The 19,905-nt window shown below is 35.8% G+C and overlaps 1 protein-coding gene across 2 annotated transcripts in view; it reads right to left on the bottom strand.

The window, feature by feature from the left end:
- Window positions 1-19,905, bottom strand: part of BANK1 (B cell scaffold protein with ankyrin repeats 1) — a 312,945-nt gene that overhangs the window by 24,461 nt on the left and 268,579 nt on the right. For both annotated transcript variants that reach the window (XM_060011625.1, XM_060011626.1), the window contains exon 11: window positions 12,012-12,077. In XM_060011625.1, the coding sequence (XP_059867608.1) occupies window positions 12,012-12,077 (66 nt within the window). The remainder of the gene's footprint in view (window positions 1-12,011; window positions 12,078-19,905) is intronic.

The raw sequence follows: 19,905 nt of genomic DNA, 5'->3' as shown, positions 1-19,905 counted from the left end.
GCAGGGACAGTTTTAAAGATGATACAGGTCGTTCTATTGTGATGGTATCAGAAGTGATTACCTTTTTCTAATTTCCAACTTTCTGAAATAATACTATATTGCTTTTACAATAAGAAATTTCTCCCACTTCGCGAATAGGTTTCTCCATGGAATACATCCTTCCAAGCTATGCCAGATATACTATACCATGCCATACCATACTGTACTATCTTACCAAATTATTTTGTGAGCAGCTGGAACAAACTTGAAAGTAATAGGACTTAAAAAAAAATCAGTGACCAAGGTTTAAATCTGAAGTTACTTTTTTGTTCCGTATCTAAGAAATTGGCAGCAAACGAGCTCAGGGTCACATGAGCAAATTAGGAGATGTAGTGTTGATGTATTCCTTGTAACTTCCAAGGAAAGTATCCACATCTCAACCTACAGCTGCTATTGACGGGTTCTCTCCTTGACTAAACTTTAGTCAGGCTCCTGAGTCCTTTTCCTAACTAGGGCTCACCTTTCGTACTTCCATGTCTGTCTTTGCATTGCTCAGTTTTCATAAGAATCCTGCTGTTGCTTTAGCCAACCTTGATATCGGATCACCTTCAATATCTGTTTGGGTTCTTTTATCTTCCATCATCCCCCTGATGTGATCTGATCACTTGGCCTGCCTGGAGTAAGAATCCTGTTCAGTCAGTTTAGGGGGAATCTCTCTCACCGCTGGTGTTCTTAGTAATTTCCCATCCACTTCTCACCCCTCCCACACACTCTGCTCCTGGATTATAAATTCGCATTCTTCCTTGTGGCATTCAGAGTTGAGACCACTCTCTCCCATACTGTAAAATCCCATAGCAGCAACCCCTGTATTGTTGTATATAATCCCCTGAATAAAGTTGGCCTTACTGTTTGACAAGTGGCAGGATAATTTTTTCATTAACAATATATTCTTTGCCACTTCACTTTAATTGTAAATTCAGAAGGTGAGTCCCCATGCCCTGCCCCACCACCATTTAGAAAACACAGACGTGTACTAAAAAAGAAAATGACTATCACTCACTACTACACTCTTCAGAAATGTGGAGTATTAACATTTTGATGTTTCTCCTTTTTAAGTGTACATTGCTTTCTTTTCTTCTCTTTCTTTTTCTGAACTAGGTTTATACTGGTATGTTTCCAGCTCTTTTCTCTTATTCCTATAGCCTAAGAATGTTTCCATGCCATTAAATATTCTTTGAAACATGAGTTTTAGTGGCTGTATTATATTCTGAAATTTGTATATTCAATCAAGTATTTAACCATTTTCCTACTGTTGGCTATTTTGTTGTTTCCAGTTTTTCCCACAGTTATGTACTATTGGTGCTTAAAAGTCTTTAACATAAATCATTGGCTGTATTGCTATTTATTTTCTTAGGATAGACTCCTGAAAGTCTAATTTTTGAGTATGTACACTTTTAAAGCTGTTGATACTTAGTGATCAGCTCCTTTCCTGGAAATGTGTTGTTAAATACCTCTCACCAGTTGGATAAGGGAATGCCTGGTTTGATACACTTTAGATAACATTTTGCATTATTCAAGTTAAAAAAAAAGCACAAAAACTTATAGTAATTTGATAACCTAAACCATTCTTTCACTGTTAAGTGATTCTTATGTCAATGTAATGCTAAATACTGTAGCTTTAAGCACTGCATAAGTACCAGACCTTAATACACATGGCAAGTGGTGCTGACTTAATCTCTTTATTTTCCTAAATAGTTGAGTTTGAAATAACTCAGTGACAAAACTTGTCCTGGGTTACCTTTTGAGTTAAAGCTTAATACAAATATTCCCTAGTTATTGGTCTAGTAATATTTAAAAAATTCCTTTCACCACCTGACATAATTTTTTTAATAAGTTGACTTTGTTTTATTAACACACTCTATTATTTAGCGTAGTTTTAGGTTCATAGTCAAACTGAGTAGCAGGTACAGAGATCTCCTATATACCTCCAGTCCCACATATGAGTAGCCTCCCCCATTATCAACACTGCTCACCAGAGGGGTACATTTGTTACAGCTGATGAGCTTACACTGACACATCATTATCACCTGACATAATTTTGTTAATTAGTATTTTTCTTTGAAAAGTCGCATATATATATTTTAAAATTTTATTGTAGTTGATTTACAATGTTGTGTTAGTTTCAGGTATACAGCTGAGTGATTCATTTATACATATACATAAATTCATTCTTTTTTGGATTCTTTTCTCATGTAGGTTATCACAGAATATTGAGTAAAGTTCCCTGTGCTATACGGTAGGTCCTTGTTGGTTATGAATCATATATATTAGTGTGTGTATGTTAATCTTAAGCTCCTGATTTATCCCTCCCCCCACCACGTTTCCCCTTAAGTGGGACCATAAGTTTGTTTTTAATATCTGTAAGTCTGTTTGTGTTTTGTAAGTAAGTTCATTTTTATCATTTTTAAAATTAGATTCCATGTATAAGTGATATCATGATATTTGTCTTTCTCTGTCTGACTTACTTCATTTAGTATGATAACCTCTAGGTCCATCTGCGTTGCTGCAAATGGCGTTATTTCATTCCTTTTTTATAGCTGAGTAATATTCCATTGTATATATGTACCACATCTTCCTTATCCATTCCACTGTTGATGGTCATTTAGGATGCTTCCATACCTTGGCTATTGTAAATAGTGCTGCAATGAATATTGGGGTACATGTATCTTTTCAATTTATGGTTTTCTCCTGATATATTCCCAGGAGTGGGATTGCTGGGTCATATGGTAGTTCTATTTTTAGTTTTTTAAGGAACCTCCATACTGTTCTCCATAGTAGCTGCACCAATTTACATTCCCACCAACAGTGTAGGAGGGTTCTCTTTTCTCCACACCCTCTCCAGCATTTATTTGTAGACTTTTTGATGAGAAAATCATATATTTTTATACACAAGAAAATCAAACAATTCCTCTGATTCTGTATACTAATATCTTCTCATGACTTGTTTTCTTACTGGCGTATTCTCTTAGTTAGATTTGCCAGAGCATTTGCTAATTTATTCTTTTTAAAAATAAACTTTCAGATTTAGTTAAAATTTCCTGTGTTTTCACATCTGTGAATTTTAAAAATTCTACCATTAATTTTCAACTTTTACTAGATTTATTACATTGGTTTTATTCCATATTTTTTTTTACTAGTATCTAGTTCCTTTGTTTTCCTTTTCTTGTTTAATAACTAAAGATGTACAGCTGTGATGTTGCCTCTGCTTATAGTTTGCTTGCTAAGCATTCAATTGTGTTTTAATTTTGTTTGCCTTCACAGGTTTTTTAGAATTTCTTCAGGTGTTTTTCATTTCTGTTATTAATTCTTTAAAAAGTATACTGAGATCAAAAAGTGGGTTGAATAGGTCATATTTTTATTGAGTTTTTAAAAAATCAGATAGCATATTATCAATTAAGGGTTTTGAAAAGTGTACAGTCTGTTAAGTACAAACTTAACATTATCTTAATTTTTTATATACCCTATTTTATTGTTTTTGCATTTTTACTGTTTTATCAAAGATTCAAAGTATTTATAACCTCTTACTACTACTGTGGTTTTTGTCAAATTCTTTTATTCTACCACATTTTACTTAAGTATTTTTAATATTTGCCACATAAAAGAACATGGATGACATGCTTTTATTTGGATTTTAGAATTTAAATAAATAAAATGATTTCTTTTTCTAATACTTTTGCCTTGAATCCTATTTTCTAAAATTAAGATTGAAAACAACTCATTTATTTCTTTTTCTTTAAGCAACCATTAATGACCATAGATTTTCAACTTTTCTTTAGTATTTTTTTTTACAGTATATCTTCAAAAAGCAGGATATAGTTTGATTTTGTCTTTTATCCAAATTTGAATCTGCATCTTTTATAAAACAATATATAATGTGGTATTTGGAACCAGGCAATCATGGGTACAAATCTCAGATCTGTCTCAGCCACCCTTTGCAAGCTTCAGTTTGTCTATAAAATGGAGGTAAACAATACCATTAGTTACAGGGTTGTTGCAAGGTTTAAAGGAATTAATATGTGTAACATGCTCTGTAATGTTCCAGGCTTGTGCAAAAGTCCAGGAAATTGTAGAGATAGTTGTTGTTACTATGATAACCTGGAAGAACAGGATAGTAGGTGATTCTAAACATGGGCTTCAGAGTCAAAAAGAATTAAACTGAAACCCCACCTCTACCACTTATTAGTTCTGTGACCTTGATTACAGATAACCAATCCATCTTAAAAAGGAAAATAATATCTACCTCATAAGATAGCTGTGAGGACTTGATCTATGGTATCTATGGTATCTATGTGAAGCATTTATATATGCTTCACACAGTGCCATGTGCCCTCAGTGATTGTGACTGCTCTTTGAGGATGTTTAACTGACACATGTATTTTCATAACTGCTGTTCTAATTATAACCTTATTTTGTATCTTTTTTTTGCCTTATTTTAGTTTTTGTCTTTTGCTAGAAAGATTAGGTAGATGGATATAGTGTATATATATTCTATAATTATATAATATTAAGTGATTTCGAAGGTATATATTTTGTTTTAAAATAATGATTACTTTTATAAATTTCAGAGATTTTTTACCTTATATTTTTTGATTAGTAAAGACTTGATAGGGCATTATTTTATTTTTAAATTATTTTCTAGTTCTTAGACATTTTCATATTATTTGAGCACTGGACCTAGATTATTGCAATAAAATTATGATCTCTTGCATATTTTTATCATCAGTATTTTACATTCAGATGTTTTATAAATAAATTTATAATAATTATTTAAATTTAATTCCATGTTTTATTGAATTCATTATTCAGCACAAATTCTTTAATGCCATAACTTCTTTTTTTTTTAATTTTTGAAGTACAGTTGATTTATAATATGTAAGTTTCAGGTGTACAGCATACTGATTTAGTTATATATGATATATATACTTTCTTTTTGAGATTCTTTTCTCTTATAGGTTATTACATAACACTGAGTATGGTTCCCTGTGCTATACAGTAAGTCCTTGTTGGTTATCTATTTTATACCTAGTAGTGTGTATATGTTAATCCCAGCCTCCTAATTTATCCCTCCTCCCACCCTCTTTTCCCCTGTGGTAACCATAAGTTTGTTTTCTGTGTCTGCAAGTCTCTTTCTGTTGCTAAGTATCTCTCACTTATTTAGAAGATATTTGGGGGAATACTTTCATGATGACATAGAAATGCTATCTTTTCTAAAATCTTGGACATCCAAAAAATATATTTGTTTTCTTCTTACACAAACACATTAGCTGACTAAATATAAGTTGCAACGTTTTCCCAAAAATCATGTAGTCCATTATCTCAAATTTTTGTTACATCATTTTCTAAATTGTAAACCTGATTTTGATTTTTTAGAAGAAAATCTAAGTTAACATATTTCCTCAATACTTTAGGGTTGTTTTCATCTTTATAACTATAACAGTTTGCTAAGATGCTTTTAAATGTGGGTATATTTCCTTATTTTTTGCTAGATCACAGCGAGTCCGTACAGTCTGCATATTCATTCCCCCACTCTTCTGTACTCTGAAGCTGTGTTAAACTATGTCATTGATTGTATTTTCTAGCCTATTTTTAAAAACACCTATTATACATGAGTTGGATTTCTGTTCTCCATGTCTTTTGACTGTTTTTAGTATTTCCATATATTGGGAACAAACCCTTTTCCAATTATGTTCTCAACTTCAATAATTGATTTTACCCACTGTCACTCCTTTTTGTTATAACCAATGTGGATTTTAGTTTGCTATTGAAATTTTAAGTTCCAAGTTTATTTTATTTTTGCCATATGTCCTCTAGTCACTTGATCCATTTTCGTCATGTCACATGTTTCACCTCATCCTGCCATCTCAGCTAAAATGTCTTTCATCTGTTTTGCTTTCATCTCAGCCTGACCTCGACCCCCGACTTTCTGTTGATGTTTCTTCTTTATGTTTTCAATTTGTTTATGAGTTTGCAGTTTTCTGAAATTTTCTTTTTTGGCTCCTGTATATTGTCAGTGGGTATCTAGCACTGATCCTGAAAGCTGAATGGCTTAGCTTAATTTAATAAATGAAAATTAAAGATAACTCATACTTCTTTACAGTTATTTTCTAAAAACAATTACACATCATTAGTTGGGATGTTCTTATTTTGTGTCTGTGTGTCGGGGGTGGGGGGGCATACTTGCATATTTCCCACTATCTCCACATTGATAGCTTGGTGCTTCTTGGGAAGATATATGACAACCTTACTCATTAAGGAAGTGATTTACAGAAGTATAATTATCCTGAGTCTTCATGATGAAATTCTCCTTCCCTTCCTTTGACATGGTTTTTGAAGTTCTCATATCATTTATTTGTTCTCTCCTTCAGTCTTCTTAAAAGAGAACGCATCTATGGAATCACGTTTGACAAGAGATTTGGTGGTTGTTTATCCTTTGCTTCTATTCCTTGTGTTCAGATCAAATTTTGTTCTCTGCTCTAGGACTACAGAGGACTTTGGTGCAACTCATAACTCAAGATCCCAGGACTTAGCAGCTTTGTCTGGTGCAGCTTTGTCACAAATAGGTGGAACATGATTCTTTGGCACTATGTACTGATAGGTCTGCAAGCAACTAACTTCCTGAATAAACAGTAAGTTTTCTTGCCCATCCCATCTTTCCTTCACAGAGCTTTACTGCAGGGCCTCAGGTTGCTTTCTACCGGGAGAACTACTTTTTCTGCATGTATATAGAAAGACCAGAGCTGGAGTGGAGAGAACTTTAAAAAATTAGCATTTGTGTAGTAGAGTGATAGCTAGGGGTCAGCGGGTGGACTACTGGTTTTATTTGCTTCAATCCCTCTTTTTCAACCTTAGAATTAACTGGAATCAGTCCCATATTCCAGCATTAGCTTTATTCCAGTCTTTGTTTCCACTATTATTAAGAATTCCATCTTTTTGATGCCTTTCCTTCACAAGCATTTCTTAGAGGCCACTGCTGGCTACTGACACATCACCATTTTAGACAAGAGCTCAGCTATTACACAAGTTTTTCCAGGTATGACCTTAACAAAAACAGAAACCAACCAAACAAAAAACTCCTATGAACATGACAAATGGAAATGTCAGTTATACTGAAAAGGAGAATTGAAGCCATTATTCTTCTATGGAGTACAAATAACTACATTTTGATAATTTTCCCTCTTTTCTTTTTAATATATCAATTACTGGCAAAAGTAGCCGGATGAAAATACCTCAGGGACCCGCATTCTCTTTTGCCCACATAAGGGTAATACCATCTGCATTTCTCCAGGTCTCCTACTTATAGAAAATTCTGTTATTTAACATTCATCACACTGCTGCAGCACTGGGAACTTACAGAGCTCATACAAGATATGTTCCCTGACTATATCTTTCCCAAGAGCATGCACACCCCCTGAAAAGACCAGCCGATAACGATTTTGCAGTCTGCATCGAGGAATTAGTGGGCAGAGACTATATCAGAGATTGCAAACTTGTAAGCCTACAGGGGCCAGAAAGATGGAATTACTGAGCAGATAAGATTCACTGCCTGCTTATTAAACACATCTGAATAGTCTTCATTATCAAAAATAATTATTTTCTCTTTTGTGTTTTTATTCATAGCATGATTCTCGATACGTCTTTTATTCTCCCAGTTCTGATAGAATTATGAGTTTAGAGAAATGTGTCTCAAATATAAGAAGACAATATGGAAAGCATGATAACAAATGAAATATCAAAAGTAATTTGTAGCAAATGATACAATAATACAATAGGGAGTGGCTGGAGATTTGAATTGTTACATGAGACATGGATTTAAGCATGGTTTAAAATGGCAAAAAACTGAAATTATATTGTGCACATTATTTTTGAAATATAACATATTTAGAGGCCAAATCTGACCACAATATGGCCTTTCAAATAGTTTCTTTTGGTTAGATTTTGTTTTTTGTGTGTTGGTTTGAGATTATTATTATAGCATATTACTGTTCTCTTGTGTTCTGCTTGTAGTCCATGTCTAAGGTAGGACTTAGGCAACTAAATTCTAGAAGCTCCACAAATAACTCTTATGCTCATCTGGGATTGAGAGTCACTGGTATAGGCAGCTGGTTAGGGTGGACGTGCTCCTCCTACCTCCCACCTAACCCCACCCCTCAAAAAAATGGTTTGCCTTCCAAGCATGACAGAAACAACACATGCTTGCTGAGAGGATTATTATTTCACTGTATGGCTGGGCATATCTGTGGCCATGACCCATGATCACACGGAGACAGTTAAGAATGCTAAGAACGCTAAACATCATCAATGGCCATTCCTCACCTCTGAGGTACCACTGTGTTGATAAAATGGGGATGATTCCAGTGAAGATAGAAAAGGCCCCAGGGCGTAGCCTAAGAAAAAGATATAACAGAGAAAAACAGGTCTGGGAGATGTGAGCAATCTTGACCCTAGACTATTATATGATTTTGTGAGGCGTGGAAAATTAATCAGCTATTTCCATGTCCTCAAAGTCCTTACATTCCTCCAGCACCCTTTGACTTGATCATGTTCACCTAGTAGCCTTCTAATTACTAATTATATTTTATAAAAACTTTATTATTAATATTTGGCAAGGGTCTAATGAATACAAGCATTCTTGTCACTGGGAAGAAATCTTCCCATAAAACAGATTTAATCCATTGGGATTGGGGGTTATAAATCAGTCCTCCATGAGCTTAGTTAACAGGACTCAGACATCAAAACTCTAATTGATTCCAAACCCACTGACAAATTCAGTTCTCTGGTTTGCCACGTTGAAGAACAAACCCTTGACTGCTCTGTGAGGCTCAATTTTGGGAAGTGGGTGGAGGTGTGGTAGCAGCACATTCTGGGGACAACACTCTGGCACTGATTTAAAATTTTTCTAATTTTAAAACCAACTTGGAAAAACTGATTTTAAAAATGTATTTTGATGGAAACTTTTATCTGTGATCCAAAGTCCTCAGCATTTTTCTTATATTTTTTCCAGGATGTGAAAATTGAGTTGAAGAAATCTGTTGAGTTTCCATGGAAATGGTGCCAATTAATTTTTTTCTGTTCCTCAGGAAAATTCCTTGACTTAGCAATAATGTAGCTTCCTGGCAATCCCTTGGCAGTCTTCAACACAGGGCATCTGAAATGCCTATACTTTCAGTGGGAAAATAGTTGGCTCTCAAAATCCCTTTCCCTTCCAGCATATAGTGAAATAATTGAATAATTTCTTTAACCTTTAGAGAACCTGTCCAGTCCCTTTAAAAAATCTTGACTCTGACAAACACTTCACAAAAGGGTCTTTTTGTTCTCTATCATCAACCAAATAAAGAGATTATCATTGGTGAAGCATGCACTGTTTTTCCTATTACACCATGAAATCCCAGGGTATTTGAAGAGTATTCATTAATTTAGGAATAAGTAGTTTTGATTGTCTAGTATGTCCCATGGTCTGGATGGTCATAAATATCTGAAAAGATTTAGAGAAAAATGGCTGGACATTGGAAGTCCATTAGGTACTTAATTCTTTAATTTCAAAACCTTCCCCATTATTCTTTTTTTTTTGCGGTACGCGGGCCTCTCACTGTTGTGGCCTCTCCCGTTGCGAAGCACAGGCGCCGGACGCGCAGGTCCAGCGGTCATGGCTCACGGGCCCAGCCGCTCCGCGGCATGTGGGATCTTCCCAGACTGGGGCACGAATCCGTGTCCCCTGCATCGGCAGGCAGACTCTCAACCGCTGTGTCACCAGGGAAGCCCCCCCCCCCCATTATTCTTAATTATGTTCTTCTCATGCTAGATTCTGATTTCCCTGCAGACTGCAGTTATCAGGAAGGTTTTTTTTCCCCTAACATTTCATAGGATTTAATGTTCCTCTACTCCTTGAAAAACAGAACAATAATCTTTCTTTTCCATTCTGCTGAATTACTAATGTCCACAGTTAAAGGAATCTAGGGAAACTGCTCTAAGGTGACTAATCAAAAATATCATCAATAATTGGATTGACATATCTAGAGATGAAAAATTCACACAAAAATTTGATTAGAATTTTTAGTAACTTAACCCCCCCCAAGAATTAAAAAAATCTGGTCATCATTGATCTTGAAGAAGCAAATTAAGTAACAAGATATGGACAGATGTTAATCCAGTAAAATATTTTATAATTATTTAGGTTCTTGTTTCCTTTCACCATTCTCTCCTCCCCTTTTATTCTGAGTACAGAAGGGACAATTTTTTCTATACATATGGTAGAATATTAATAGGTTTCTCCTAGGCTTCAAAAACATTAGCAGCCTTTTCTTATAGTGCTCTCTGTGGGATAACCAGAGGATGACAGATCTGGCATTCTGAGGATCCCTTCATTATGCTTGCTACTTGTCCCCTTCTTTCATCTCCTGTGGCCTTCTTCACATCATCCTCCTAATTCTAACGTAATTTAATTAAAATATAATAATTGAATATTTGTTAAAAATGCTTTAGGGAAACTTTCTCCCAAAGAGCTCAAAGCGTCCCCTCTCTTTATTCTTTTCCAAGCTCTGTGAGGTATGTGGAAGAGTCCAGATAGGAATAATCTTCTCTACTTTAATTCTTCAATAACTGTTTGATCCTAATTGTACAATGATCTCACATGGAGTTCTGCATTTATTTCTTGAGAGAGCTGAAGGCACAGTGGGAGGCTAATAGTAGACTTAAAAAGATATATCTTTCCCTTCAAACTAAGAAATCACTGGAAATGAAAAATTGTCCAATAAGGATAGGTTTTTGCATACAAATTTATAAGTAGTCTATCCAAGTGATTTGTAGGAGACTGGAAGTTCAGGTCCATCATGTGCTGCATTCAAGCACCACATACTTAATTGGAAGAATGATCTAAGTACAAGCTCACTGCCGTGAGAAATGCCACTTGAAGTGATGGGTGATGATCATTCATTTAAGGACACACCTGTGTTTGAAGGATGAGCCACAGCATCCCAGGAGCAAGTCCATGAGGTTCTGTATTTAATAGGTCAGTGGGTGTCAGAAGTTGGTGCAATCAGCACTTTGCTATTTTCACAATGGCACACAAAGAGGCTATGGAAGTGGCTGCTGGTGAAATAACTTCCCAGTTTTATTTTAATGTCTCTCTCAATGATGTATGAGTAACATTTCAAGGTAATATTATTTTGGAGTGATGTTATTTCAAAAGTGGGTTGAGGTTAAAAGCATCTGTACATGCTCATTGATGATCAGAGTCATCCAGTGTTGCCTCCACCTCTGCCACCTTTTATGTTTTTCATTTTTGAACTTTAACCAAAGATTTATTATCAGAAAAACATCATAATAAATAACCTGCCAGAGTACCTCTTTTCAAGAGGAACCAAGTGTGTCAGGAAAGACTGGAGGCAGCTGCCTCCTTATGAAGCAAGAGGAAAATATTCCTCCTGTGTGAGATGCCTCTGAGCTACAGTGTTCAGCTCTTTTCTGCATGACAAATAATTATTCCAATAAATGGTAGGTCCATTACCTAAGGCAAGAGAATAGTGAGACAGTCTCTGACTGGAGTTCAATGCAGAGCACAGAAAACCCATGCTGGTCCCCTTCACGGGGGCATCAATCATCTGCCCCTCCTACCAAGTTAGGTTCCAGAGGCTTCTCTCTAAAGGTCTCTGAGGGATGTTAGAGAATTTGTCTTACTTGACCCTCCTGGAGCTCTGATAACAAACAACATTATCAACATCACCACAAATATCCTAGTAAGGCCTTTGTTAAATTCTTGCCTTTGTTAATTTGGCTTTGTTAATTAAAATAATTTTCTTGCATTAATCTTACTATGGAAAAATTATATTTGGGTAAGACACTGACTGACTTAACAGGAAAATTAGCCAAGTACACAATTATTTACTTCTATAGCAGGAGACTTTGTTCAGTATTCATAAGATTTCTTTAACTCTTACTTAGAGATTATTAAAAAAAACTGAAGTTCATGTTAGTACCTTGTTTCTTAGGGCCATGGAACTTGTCACCATTTGATTGTCTTCTGGCAGTCTTTTGTTGAAACACTGTAAAAAACAGAACACAGATTATTTATTGAACATAAACATAAAAAAGAACACACTGTGGAAGACTGTAGGAAATTAGAATGCAGTACTTCATTTTCCTTAGTAACAATTCCTGAATTGTATTATTTTTTGAGTAGGAGGATTATTAAATTTACAATTTTCTCATTTGTGCAGCTTATCAGTCATTTTCAAAAAGCATTTTCTTTGCACAGAGTAGTATAATGCTGATGGAACGCCTCATTAAACTGTTTAAATCAAGATATGATTCCATTTTGATACCAGGTAAAGATAAAAGCTGCATTTTGTTAAAAGTGATAAATGCTAAAATCACATGAAAAATTCCATTTGCACAGAAATTACTCATGCTGACTTTTTGGTGATAAGCAAGGATAAAGACTGTTGCTTCTTAAACAGATGAAAAGACTGCTGGATTCCCAGATGTAATAATAAAAAAGATACTTTATTCTTGCATCATCTAGCTAGACCTCAGACCTATTAAAGCAGCTTATTCGAATTACTCCATTATCTGAAAAGTACTTTGTTCTCATTTATTATTTCTTACATGGAATTCTGTGAGACGTCAGCATTACCCCATTCAGCAGATGAAAGATAAAATTGATTGCTTAATATTTATTGAGCACCCACAAAGTTCCGTATACCTTCTGGTATTTGTTAACGAGGAAGTCTATAGCCTTTAGAGCTTGACTTTAGAAACTGAATATCCCAGACTTCCATGTATTTTTTATGGGTAGTCTAAACTATAGGGTTTGGGAACTGAAAGAGGCCTTGGAGATTTAGTCCGATGTCCTATGTTTATAGATGAGAGAGGTGGAAATAACTAACATATAAAATAACTAACATATAAAAGGGCTACGTAATTTTGCAATGACAGCGGAGCCACCATTTTGGATCTTTGCCATTGGTCTCAGTATTCTTTAAACCAGTCTAATATCAAGGTCATATCTGTGATGAATCCAGATAGCATTTTCTTCAAATTTAAGAAAGTTCCCTAAGCCATATCAAATCAATAATTATTTATTAAGCACATATACTTTGCCAGCTGTTGTCAAGAAAAAGGGTACTCTGCTCTGTCCTTCAAACAGGAGAAGTGAATATACTTTCAAAGTATGACGTGTTTAAGAGAAATTATACACATGAAATAATATTTTTGGTTGAAAATCAATTTTCTGCTTCAAGTTAGTATTTGGAAAACATGCTAAATATAACTTACTGGCAAGTTCTGGGTTTGTGGCTTACATTTTTTCTCAAATAAAATATATTGATGGATATATGGTATGTGAATGTATTTTAGGATAATAAAAGCATTTTTATAAGTGGTGCTTGACTTTTTTTCATTGGCCGGTTCGTAAAGTCTTGAAAGAATAAAACACTTTTGAAATTTTAATAACATGCAGACGCTCTGTGCTTTTTCGCCAGTATTGTTAAGATAGTAACTGAGACTGTCTCAGACAAAAAAGCTGTAATCTGGCATCATTAATATGGGAAATAATCTGAATCCAAAGATAAATTCAGAAAATAAATTCTTCCAATAAAAAGTATATTAATTGATAAGTTTTAAGAACTCTGATAAATTTTGAAGCTATGGAGTACTAGAATTTTTTTCCAGCTTTTTGGCATTCATTTGTTAAAAATCAGTTTACACCTTATATTTTATTGAAATACATTTGTTGACAACAAATGTCCAGACTTCGTGAAATACAGTAAATGTTAGGTAAACATGCTCAGTTTCTAGATTAAGAAGTGACAGCAGCATATTTATTTATTGTTGACATTTCAGCAGCGTTTGTAGCTAGAACAGCCTGGGACTGGGTGGAGAATTGCGGTGGAAGAGTAGGGGTGCTCTGAGTAGAATGATGATGAAAGTGCTGATAACAGAACTCATTAAGAGCAGGATGGGCACTAGGTCATGCCCCATAGTACAAAAATCCTCTCTACCACAATAACCTCCCTTGAAATTCCCTCCTAACTCACCTCCAGCTCCACCCACTACAACCGTTATCCTCCTTTCACCTATAGACAAGCCTCATTTCCTTACAAGAACTCAATTAGCAATTAGCATATTGCCAAACACACTGTTTCTCATTGTTATGAAAGTTGGGAGGTGTTTTTGAATATAAATTAATCTTGGGAAGACACCTATATTAACTTGTTTCTTGAAGAAAGAGCTAGCCCATCCAAATGATCACCGATGCCAACATGCATACCAAGGACACATGCTCTATTAGCCTTAGAAAAAGAATACATAGATATAAAATTCCAGACTTTGTTAATCTTTCTTTTTACAGTGAATATTCGCTGAAACATTTAAATTGCTTCTACCGGCGAAATCTTTGCTCTAGAAAGCTTTATACACTTTGTTTACCATCACCCACACAACGTTTATGAGAGGTAACTATAAAATCCATGATATAGGGAGAACCAAGCACTGGGTATGGGACATTCAGATTTATATATGGAAGGTATGTATTTTTATACAACAGGATTTTTCGTAAGATGAGATTCTGTTCTAAACACATAGCAACTGAAAATCTATATACTAGAATGCTAATCTGCTTGGCACAGTGGAAGGGGTATAGTTTTGTCTTAATATTATCAACATGCATGGCATGGGAAAATGGCTTTCTCCTTCTGGGCCTTTATTTCCTTTGCCAATGAAGTTAAGGCTTAGGTGAGATGGTCTCTAGTGACTTACTCAGTTCTGATATTCCAAAACGCTACCAATTCTTTTTCCCCAAGTCATTCCAGGCCAAATGGTTCCTGGATAAATTCTCAAATGAACATGAATTTAAATAGAATGCTATCTTTGAGGGGGAGATTCTTTTTACTGGGGGCTTAGACTAACAGGAACACTAGCAAGTTAAATCACAGACCAAAGTTAGTTTTTCATAATATATGGAGACAGTCCTGTCCCTATGTGTTTGAATTCCCGGAGAATATTATTTTTGACCGCATGTTATTGCGTCAACGTTCAAATGATGCTATGAAGGCAATTATGAAATAACGTCAATTTTGATGACTCTGCCCTAGTGAAACCTTATTTTTCTCTTCCTACCTAAAATTGGAATTTGATGAGAAAGACTAATGAATGCATTATTAGTAGCTGTCACTACCTTTAAACATTAAAGAAGTCCATAAAGAAAGAAAAACAATTTTTGAGGTTCAAAATAATCTCAAACAATGCAAATGCCCCAAATATCACCACCATTTATTTTAAATATTTGGTGGAATGACTTCTATAAAATTTTCTCTAGAATAGAAATGACACTGAATGGAAAAAATTATCATAGTATTAAATATTCAAAATGTTAAGCAAAGCAGAACTATCAGAAGAGCAGAGGAGGAGAAGGTGAAATATAACGAATTCACTTGCACTATTTGTCTTTCCAGGTTGCTTCTGCAAGAACGTTCTTCACGTCAACCTCATTAGTGGCCTGTTTCAAGCAAACAGATTCTTCCAGGGCTGCCCTTCTTTGAAAATCTGATAAAGCTTATTTGGAATTATTTTGTAAGTGGCTAAGCTAATGGAAAGTCTGTGTAATGCGTAGCCAAATGTGTTCATAAAGATATGAATTATAAACCACAAAGCCCTTGATGTTCCATGCCCATTAGAAGTGTGAAGTGAAATGCTGCTTAGAGCTGCATACCTATCACTGATGATAATTCTTGAAACTAGGGATTTGACATAAAATGAAATATACAAATCTGTATTGTGCTTCAGGTCCTCAGTACAGGTAGCAGCAGTATGTTTATTAAACACCCAGCAAACTTTCATTAGACAGCTAACTATGTAGCGAAGTGCTGCGCTAGGTCCTAAGGATGCAAAGGTAAATAAAATGCGGTCCGTTTCCATACTGTCCTCCATTTTGGTGTATCATTTTAAGCAAAAGTCAAATGTGTCATTAAGGCCTACTCATGAGAGAACAGAGATAAAAAACAATCAGAAGGGCAAGGGTCATAATGCAACCTCTGTAGCCTTCCTCTTCCTACCTTGTTCCCCCAGTTTGCATCCTGTGAATGGTAATTACAAAAAGGCAGAGTGAGGTAAAGGAAAGCAGTGCAAACAACCCCTTTGTCTAGCCAGTGAAGGCAGGGAACAGAATGTTCTAACCCGATGAGTAGTCACACTGACTAATCAAATCCAAGCTCAGAGAAGAGATGTAGCCTCTTTGCAAATGGATCAAGATAGACTGAGCACTCCAGTCAGCTTAAAAGCACCATCTCATTCTGTTAGCAAGAGTTATGCGTTGCCAATTTCAACAAATTTATCAAACGCAGGTCACCACATTTGAATAGGCACGCTAGGGGTGTCATGGCCACAAACAGAAATAGTCACATCAGACACATAACAGGAAGGTCTTTCACCTGAAAGTAGTTTACTGACTGCAGACATAGAGTCAGGAGTTGCAGCTTCTTTTGGGGGAGTGGGAGGGGAGAATCTACAAATGATCAGCCAGCACACATGAGGTCATGGATGTGGTTACAGTGTACTCGGGAGATTGGTGGCGATGGGAAGTTGGAAAGTACATATCTGAGTGAAGGAAAATAGCATAGAAATTCTAATTCGGTGGAAATATCAATGAATGCTTTGGTTTCCTAAGGAGAAAACATTAATTTTCTTTCCAGTTTGTAATGGAAACTTTAAGTCTGATAGACATGTTCCCATAAAAATCCTCTCCCAAAACAGGAAATCTCACTATAAATTACTTTTTCTACTTCTAAGGAACTGAATTTTCATTAGAAGAGAATACAAACTTTTTATCTGCATATTTATCCTTTTTGATGCAAATAAGAATATTTCTATTCTTGAAATGTTTCTTATCCAGGAAGTTGGGACACTGAGAGAAAGAGAGCAATCGATTTATGGAATTCCGTGTAATTAGAGCTTGAGGGCATTGTAATGAGTTTATTAGCAAAGTCTCTACTCCACCACTGCGTAGGCAGGTCTTTCTTCATTTTGCTACCAGGCAGGCAACATGTATTGAACACCTACTGCTTGCAGAGCACTGGACTAGGGGCTCGTTTCCTCCCATATGATTTCATGTGTGCTCACTGCTTGATTTTACTTCTTGAACACTTGTATTCAATAAAAAATGATATTAGCGTAGACATTCCTCCAGTAACATCCCAGTAACAAAAGGAAAACAAAATTTCCTTTTGTTTCAAAGAGAAGTGGTTTGGGTTGTTAGGAAGTCACTGTAATACTCTAGAAGCTGCGATGAGTTCACCTTTTGGTTCATGCTTAGTGATTACCAAGAGTAATTTCTCTGGCCTCTTTCTTTCCTCTTATATCAGGAAATATTACTGTCCTAAGAAGTAACCAGTAGGATCTGGTCATGTTCACTTTGAACAAATATTAAATACTAGTTCTGCCAGTAAGACTCAAACTACAAAAATGCAGATTGAAAATTTCAAAAGGACAGGGCTGCTTATTTGAGATTTTCTTGTTTCTTGAGGTGGACCTGTTTTGCTATAAACTTCCCTCTCAGAATTGCTTTTGCTGTGTCCCATAGATTTTGGAAAGTTGTGTTTTTATTTCCATTTCATTTTATTTTCTGACTTCCTCTTTGATTTCTTCACTGACCCATTTTTCTTTTTAGTAGCACGTTGCTTAGTCTCCACATGTTTGTGTTTTTCCCATTTCTCCCCTGTAACTGATTTCTAGTTTCATACCGTTGTGGTTGGAAAAAATGCTTGATATAATTTCTATCCTCTTAAATTTGTTGAGACATGTTTTGTGGCCTAGCATAGATGCCAGTAGTACTGTCTTAGCCATGACAATCAAAATGTCTCTTAACACTGCCAAATGTCTCCAAATGTCTCCTGGGAGGCAAATCACCACCCGTTAAGACCTCCTACTCTAGGCCAATTGGGCTTCTACTAAAAGACAAATTTAACAGAGACTCTAGGAGCATCGTATGTTAAGGGGAAAAAGACCAGAATTCCCAATGTGAGCACATGTCTGAACAACTGCTCCTTGTCAGAGCTGTGCCAGTACTCTATCAGGAAAAGGAGGGAGGCAGAGGATCACGGGGAAAGCAGGGACACTGGGTTTACAAACAGATGATAAACATGTCCTCTATCCTGAGACCACCTGTGATATATATACAAAGTCCTAAAGCTCATGGTTTGGACAAGGTCACCAGGCCAGAGAGTAGAACCTAGGGCACTTGATCTAAGGCTTACTTTAATCCATTTGACAATATTTCTTCACTAATGAGGACAGAGGCCAATCCATTCTGCCACATTTATGATGATATGGATTAATTTTCCTAAGAGATTCTACAAGATTTCTTTTTCTGTTTGCATTTCCATTGCATTGTATGTGATCAATTTCAAGTACAAGTGAATTGCAAGTGGAAAATTTCTGAGAGCAACTGAGTTGTACTTGACATTTTGGGGTCCCAGTAGCTGAGTAGCTCTCAAAAAGGTCGTATACAACTTTGTTGCACTGTAAAATGCCAAGGGCAACTCAGTAGCAATTGAAAATTGAAAGGGAAATTATATTCTACCCCAAATCAGCAACATGGACTCTGAAGAAGGATCTTGGTTTTATTAATTGTGTGAGGGGAAAATGGGAAATTGCCCTTTGATGTTGAAAAATTTTCCCAAATAGGCAGTCATCTCTTTGCAATGATTTATGGATATAATTTTACTACCCATCTATCTTTATTATGAAAAGTGCTCATTTCTTTCTTTGATTTGTCTTAAATCAAGAATTTTGTCACTAAGAAGGACTGTGAATCCATGTTAATTCCTCTATATTCTTGAAGCTTAATGAACCTGATCCTTTCCAGTATTATAGGGAGAAAAAGATGGAGAGAATATGATTCTTAAAAGCAGGCAGACTTCAAAAACTTTTCATTTAAGAAAAATGAGTTATCCTTTTCACTGTTATTAACATAAAATTAGGTTTAGTATAACAAGAATGGAATAAAAAATCCAGAAACATATCTCTTAATAAAATGAACCATGGGTTCAATTTTGTATTAATAAGTTACATTTCTGGGGATAGGAGATGGTGGTGATGGTGGAAATAGAGATTCTCTCTGATACATTATGCTGTGTGAAAGCAGTTAGAATGCTTAGCTATAAGTGAATATCCTAGAACTTTGTCCCCTTAGGTACAGGATTCCCTCTTCATTAGGAGTACTTAGATGGTTTAAAAGAGGGGAGGGCTTCCCTGGTGGCGCAGTGGTTGAGAATCTGCCTGCCAACGCAGGGGACACGGGTTCGAGCCCTGGTCTGGGAAGATCCCACATGCCACGGAGCAACTAGACCCGTGAGCCACAACTACTGAGCCTGCGCATCTGGAGTCTGTGCTCTGCAACAAGAGAGGCCACAACAGTGAGAGGCCTGCGCGCCGCGATGAAGAGTAGCCCCCACTCGCCGCAACTAGAGAAAGCCCTCACACAGAAACGAAGAGCCAACACAGCCAAAAATAATAAATAAATACATAAATTAAAATTTTTTAAAAAAAGGGGAAATTTAGGAATTACTAAGTTGATATATTCTTCTGACCAACCTCTGTAGTGTTAGTGAAGTCTCCTACCCACATTGATGTAGTTCTTGTTACTTTTATCATTTATTCGTCCTTGTACTCATTCAATTAATATTCATCAAATATTCATGGTTTCTGCTATGAATTCAGCACTGAGCTTGGCACCAAGGATACAAAAACAGATGAGGTTTTGAAAGGCAAAAACAAATGACTGGTCTCTTCTTTCATGGATCTTATGGGTCAGAAGGAAGAAATAAATAGTAACTAATGACCCAGAAATAAATACATCAAGAAAGAAAATTGGTCCTA

Source organism: Delphinus delphis, chromosome 5, assembly GCF_949987515.2.
Source record: "Delphinus delphis chromosome 5, mDelDel1.2, whole genome shotgun sequence".
Taxonomy (NCBI): Eukaryota; Metazoa; Chordata; class Mammalia; order Artiodactyla; family Delphinidae; genus Delphinus; species Delphinus delphis.
This window is presented reverse-complemented; position numbering and strand designations above follow the sequence as displayed.